The sequence below is a fragment of the Cyprinodon variegatus genome, unplaced genomic scaffold (genome assembly GCF_000732505.1).
Source record: "Cyprinodon variegatus isolate N-32 unplaced genomic scaffold, C_variegatus-1.0 Scaffold17, whole genome shotgun sequence".
NCBI classification, from domain to species: domain Eukaryota; kingdom Metazoa; phylum Chordata; class Actinopteri; order Cyprinodontiformes; family Cyprinodontidae; genus Cyprinodon; species Cyprinodon variegatus.
Genome location: NW_015150470.1, coordinates 2,288,743 through 2,295,523, shown reverse-complemented (window position 1 = coordinate 2,295,523; position 6,781 = coordinate 2,288,743). Strand labels below are relative to the sequence as shown.

The following is a 6,781-nucleotide window of genomic DNA, read 5'->3' as shown; positions in this document are numbered from 1 at the left end:
AAAGCCCTTCTGCAGCCAGGTTTTTCTGCCATTGTTAGAGTGGATTAAGTGATAAACAGTGGCTGCTCATCTCTTTTGTAAAGCATTAACATCCATGCAACCTTCAAGAACTCTGCTGAAATTAATTGGTACTCCTCTTAAATAACATTACCAGAAATAGCAGCATGAAACAAAATAATAATTTAATTACATTCTATACATTTTTAACCCACTAAGAAAACTCTTAGCAATACATAGACTGAATAACTTTGCCTGGTTTTAGTGGCAGATGTTGGTTTGCTCTGAGTTTTCGGTCTGAAAAGGAATTAAACCACTCACAAAAGTAAAATGTTAATAAACTTATTAATTAACTTTCACCAAATATGTACAGGCGTAGAAACAGCAAAAAAGAGGATAGGTCTGGCTTTAGATCAAACGGCTAGGTTATTTTTGGTTCTTGCCCTTAAATGGTGGGAGATTTCATTGGCTGTAAAGATGGCTCCTCCAAATGGTTCTTCCTTGTTTCTCCAAATCTAATTATGCTGACCGCCTGTTAGTGACTACTGCTACTGACAATAACATGTCAGAATTAATAAAGGTTCCTATAAGTCTTCAACAACGGTCCAAAACATTTGAAGGGTTGATATTCTTATTCCACAAAGCAGCACACACGATAAAAAGGGTTGCCCTTGAGCAAACAACAGCTCTTACAGAACATGTTTCAAGGAACTGAGAAAAGATTAAAAAGAAACCTGCTTACACTGTGCAAACATTCATTCTTGCAGAAAAAGTGCCATCAGAAACATTACAAACACAAAGTTCAAAGTTCTTTCACCGACCACGCATTACTTCCACATTTACATTTTAGATATTTACAGTTTTTAAACAAGTATGTGAACACCTCTCAGTTCCAGTATTGCTGTCTGTTTAAGTCAGCATATAAACAATATACAGCAGAAGACAAAACTGTGTGCTTTGTTCTTTTTTACCCCCCCTCCGAGACCATTTTGCATCCATTAAAGTGTGTAACTGGCTGCTAGTGCAGTGTGAAGTCCTGAGGCATGGTCAGACAACTGTCTGCAGCCTCTTCTTAGATAAACAGCAGCAGATCATCCCAACAGGCCTCCAGTTACATGAAAAAGTCTTTAGAGTTTTCTCCAGAGACGTTTTGGGCATCAGTCTGGTTGTTGTAATGGAAATCTTGGCTGTCTTCCTGTTTGGCTCCCTTGACTTCACGACTTCTATACGTCTCTTTTCTCCTGTAGAGGATTCTGGCAGTTATGGCGAAGACGCTCACAATCACAAAGATCACAACTGCAATGACACCTGCAGAACAGAGAGCATTGTTGGTATGTGCATCCTGCACAGATTATACTGACATACAAATATCTGAAGCATACTTACACTTGTCATAGTAATATAATCTAATTCTTGGGATTTTTAAATCGAACTTTCTGCTTTGTGACTATAATTCTATTTTGTAAAGTTCTCTCTAACTTGTCAAAAGCTGAACATAAGAACACTCCTTCATGGTTTAGACATCAAGCTGAAAAATCTAAGTACGGGGATAAGATGACAGCAAGGTTTTTCATCCTGAATTGTTTGTTTTTATGGAGAAAAATGAACTCTACTTCATTTATGCACAATGGTAATATAGTAGCTTTGATAACTAGCATATAAAATGACATCATTAAATGTCTGAAGCAAGCTAGGCAAGGAGTTCCAGGCCACATTGGTGTTGCATATAAAAACTTTGCATCTGCTGACATACTGTTGTTTTCATTTCAGCAGGTCAGTCATTTTTCTGTACTTAGGGATAAGAGCAAAGTTTAAAAAAAGAAAACACTAATATGAATTTTTATGCTCCTAAGGAGACAATCTATCTGTAAAGAGAAAGATTTAATTAAATCATAGTCATGGCAGCGTCTGGCGGCAGCGACCAAATACGGCAGCCGAATACAAAATATGCCGTTCAGAACGCTACAAATGTACAATGCTTATATTTAATTACTGCTGCACTTTAAAAAATTTCAATTTTGTATTGGATATATAAATAAAAAATAAAAGAAGTCTAAGTCTACAAAGAATAAACATTCAATCAAAGAAGTTTCTAATCTTTACAGGAGTGTACATCCAAGGCAATTGATGTCAGGATCAGATCTGCAGAATCCCAAAGGCTCTCTCCTAGAGGCATCAGTTCACATGTTCTTTAAAGTTCAGTATAGAACATTTTGAAAAACGTCTGACTTCTAGAACAAAGTTATTTGGATAAATGAGAACAAGTAGATATTTTTACCTTTACTGCACAAACTAAAACCCAGCAATCAGAAAAAAAGCACCTCAAAGTCAAGAGGTGGAGATGATCTAGCCCTATAATGCCAAATGTATCATATTTGATACATACGGTTTCTGAAATGTTTTGCGTCTGACACCTTTTGCATAATTTAATGGTAAAAACTTTGCTCAAAATCCTATTGTACACAATCAGATATACCTGATAACAGAGGGCAGAAGACTACACAAAAAATAATCTTGACTTATCGCATAGCAATCAATTATTAATATCAAAAATGTATTTCTGTTTTTTCTTTTTACATATTTTGTTAAAAGGCCAAATAAGGACTTCAAAGCAAAAAAAAAGTAATTTTCTGTTTTGTTTTATTCTTGGATCGGGCTTTAAAGGGTTAAATATAAGCTTGTTGTACAGCTATAGAAACGTCAGGTTTGCTGGTTCACATTTAACCTGGATATTTTACTATAGTTCTGTTTCCATAGAATTTAATGTGAATTTCAAGCAAACTTGTCAGAAAAGAAGACATTCTATTCAATGTTATGCAAATTACCGAGATGATACAAAGTTTAATGTTATATGTTTAGGTTACGCTTGGCTATTATAAACAGGATGCAAAGGTAACAGGTCAATAACCAGCTCAAGTTTGTATAAATACTTTTGTTTGTTAAATTCAGTCAGTTCATTTAAATGTAACTGTTAGCATCAGACAGTTTAAAATGTGCATAAAAGAAATGCTTAAGGAATCTTTTGGTAATTTAAACTTGAAACCCTTCTAATATAGAAATAAAGGCCATGAAAGCCCTGAAAAAAATAAGAAATGAAAAGAACGGCACTGCATCAACAATCTATCTTAATGTTAATTGCTTTTCTTAATTAAAAAGGCTGCTGCTGAGCAGATATCATCATTTATCAAGTGTTTCTGAGTACAGAGGGCCTCCTACTCTCCACGCTGCTTTGTACAGTGCTTAACCTTCACACTCATGTTGCTTATAAAACCACAAACCAACCATGACACAATTTATGTAACATCATAGATGCTGAACGGCATAAAATGAACTTGAGCCAATAACTGTTTTTCTGCTGGCTAAACTGAATGATTTATATTTTTATAGAACATGAGGATTGTATTCTGTAAAATCACCTTAACTGGTTCTTCTATTCCAGAAATTTACAGGAAGAGAAGGTCCAATCAAGATCCACACAGGATTTTAAAGTGACACTGACTTTCAGAGTCCTTAACTAGCCTTTCATGTTAGGGCGAGTTAAAGCAGGTTTCTGCAGGATTTGCTTTGTAGCACATCTTCAGCACCTTTCAGTAAAATAAACCCATATTTGTACCAAATAGTCTAGAGTCATGTATGGAGGGGCTTCTTCCAAGCTAGAGCAAGGAAGCAATGAGGTTATGTTGTAAAAAGCAGAGATTGACAAAGTTTCTCTACAGTGAAGGATGAAATGAGAGAAAACCATTGCTGCAAGAGATGCTTCTATGAAACTCTGGATATAAGAATTTAGCTTATCAGATTTTACATTTCATCTTGCTCTAGTGATTGATCTGCTATGTTTTAGATTTTAATTCAATTCTAAGTCGTTAAGCTGCATGATGTTCTCACTCTAGAATTAAAATCTGACATATTTTCTTTTTTCTTCACTAAAAGCCGAAACTGGCCACCCGAAGTTGCTGCTATTTTGCAGGAGATGAATGAAAATGAACCGAATGAATATTCCAACTGTACGTTCCAATTCTGCCCCCCTAGTTGTGATACTGTTCTGCCTCTGAACCATTGATCCCTGTCAGCTCTGTTTTTAAAGCCTGCAAGAATTTCTCCCTTACAAACTCCCGATTATTCTATGGAGCGGTTCTCATCTGTGAGGAACCAAATTCAGGATCCAGGATCCTAATCAATCCTCGGATTCAGAAGAGGTTAGTAGCTTTCAGTTTGAATTCCTCTAATTCCCTGAGTTGCTGAACTGCCACTAACCTGATCCCTCTGCCCATAATGGCTCCTGTGCCTGTTTGAATTTTATTAAACCATTTAAAGCCTTTAATTTTGTTGTGCCAGGCTAAATGTTGGGTCTCCAGAACCTGTTTGTTGCAAAATTTGTCAAAAAGATTATTATATATAAAATTAGTAGATCAAATTTTAATGAATTTTATTGGACTATGGTAATTTTATCTAACAAACATTTGATAATACAGTGCTGTTAGGAAGTACTTCCCTCCTTTTCATATTCATGTTATGGCTTAGTAAAGATAATCAATTACCAATATTAGACAAAGATAACCAGAGTTAGAAAATAGGAGTTAATAAGGGGTTTTAGTATAAAGGTTATACTATAAAGGAAAACTACATTGCAATGAATGACGTCTTTCTGTAAAATGTGTACCGCCTACATATTGAATCATGATCTAACAGTTACAGTATCAACCAGATGTTTTTGAGAAGTTAACTTCAGTTTCTCCAACCGCTTAAATCTAAGTGAGATTCTGTAATATATAGAACTAAAAAGGGTTTCAATTCTTAAAAAAAAAACTCCAATGTGGTTGAACGGTATTATTATTTTCTTATGGAATTTATTGTGACCAGGAATGACAAGCATCCATTCATCTTCTCCCGCTTGTTCCATCAGGTTGGCACTGGAGCTGGGGCCTATCTCCAACTGCCTATGGGCGTTAGGCGGGGTACACCCTGAACAGGTCACCAGTCCATTACAGATAATCACTACCCAACCAAGCAGTTATTTTTAACTATTTACACTGGTTATCTTTGACTGCAAGTAACAATATTTTGACGATCTTAAATACTTATGATTAAAAACACTACCAGAAAAAAATCTCTATGGTCTTTTCACATCACTGTGGACCAAATCCAGATATGGCATCATACTCTACTAGAGATGGACCAACGTAGGTTACTTTTAGGCTAACATGGACACAGATTATTGACTTCAGTCTAGCTCATCATCATGTGCAGGCAGCTTTTTGGGGGCCAACCTTTTTGAAAAGGATATGATAAAACTGATACAATGCTAAAAAATGTTACACAAGTTACACAAGTAGCAATGGAATGCAAATGGAGAGTGCAGCAATGCAACGCTGCAGAGAAAAAAACACTAATATCAGCCTAAAACATTGACCGGCCAATGTATCGGTCTACCTTTATATCCTACTTGGTGAAAAAACATGGGAATAATTAGTGTAAATGCTTAAATCATTTTGGTAAATACTCAAATAAAACGAGCTAGAGTGGCTTTTATGAAAGAAATAAATGAAACCTGAGATTTCAGGGTGAGCAGAAAATTATTCTACAAAAAGATCATATTTAACAACTCATGAACTGTATTGAGTCCTTTAGTAAATCTACCCGGGTGGTCTCAGCATGTCTTGGTTAAATCATTTCTTCTTGCCCTGCAGCCTGTTTGTTCGACTAACTGTTAAGACTTTTACACAGTCAGGTCCTTCACTTTGACTCATTTCTTCAACTTTCCTCTAATTGGATTCCCAGAATATGTCTGAAATCATTTCTTACTGGATCGTCATGGTTTTAAAACTTTAACACATTTAAAGATTACAGAGGAAAAAAGTTTCTGTAGGGGTTTCAGCTTTAATTAGTTTTACGGTCATTGTGTTCTAAGTGCCAGTTACAGATTTATACCATTTTAACTGACTGAACAATTCCGATTTTTCTTTTGTTTCAATTCAAGAAAAGGAATATATTCTTATACTTTTTAAATATCTCATCACTAATGCAGGACTGTTTCTCACTGCTGATGGACGGAGTAGACGGTATGATAGGGAGAAAAAGAAATGTCCTTTTTACACATAACATACCTCCAATCAAAGCTGAGTCCCTCTTCATGGCATTAACAAGAGGTTGACCAGAACCCACAGAGCCAGACTGGTCTGCAGGGGAGAGAAAATGGGTACAAAGGAAAGGAGGAGAGACATGAAAGAACAATGAGAAGAAACAAGATTAATAATGCACAAAATAAAACTTAAAAGCATTGAAGGCAAATAACAGGATTTTTAAAGCGAGGAAACAGAGTTTTGTCATTAAATTGAATTAGACAAGGAGGCAGAAATACCAGCAGAAATAAATAGGAGTGGTCCAAATCCTCTTCAGGGTAATTTTCACAGAAACCAGCTATATAATTAGCTCATAACACAGCCTTAGAAAACAGAACAATAGACAAGCAAGGACTGAATAAAGGAGCAATCAGAATATTTGTGTCTAGTGTTCATGTAATAATGACCTATATCACATGAAAAAACCCTTTGAATTTAAAAAATGAATACCTATTAAATACAGAAACCACAAAAACTATTTGAGTTACTGAATTTGTCGATATTTAAAAATATAAACAAAAACTATTGAAGTTGGAAAAAAGTTTATCCTCGTTAATAATATCATCAAAGATTTACAAACATATGTTAAAAGCATGCAGAAAATATTACTTTAAATCAAGAAAGCCTAATAAAATCTAAATTGTATTATAACATTTATTAGTAGA

General features: G+C 35.2%; 1 protein-coding gene across 1 annotated transcript in view; it reads right to left on the bottom strand.

Moving 5' to 3' along the window:
- Positions 1–201: 201 nt before the first annotated feature.
- The window catches only part of LOC107092295 (contactin-associated protein-like 4), a 199,202-nt gene continuing 192,622 nt past the window's right edge, over positions 202–6,781 (bottom strand). The window contains exons 23-24 of the mRNA XM_015386681.1: positions 6,102–6,173; positions 202–1,305 (exon numbers count right to left, since the gene is read on the bottom strand). Coding sequence (XP_015242167.1) covers positions 1,109–1,305; positions 6,102–6,173 — 269 coding nt within the window. The 3' untranslated portion in view covers positions 202–1,108. The remainder of the gene's footprint in view (positions 1,306–6,101; positions 6,174–6,781) is intronic.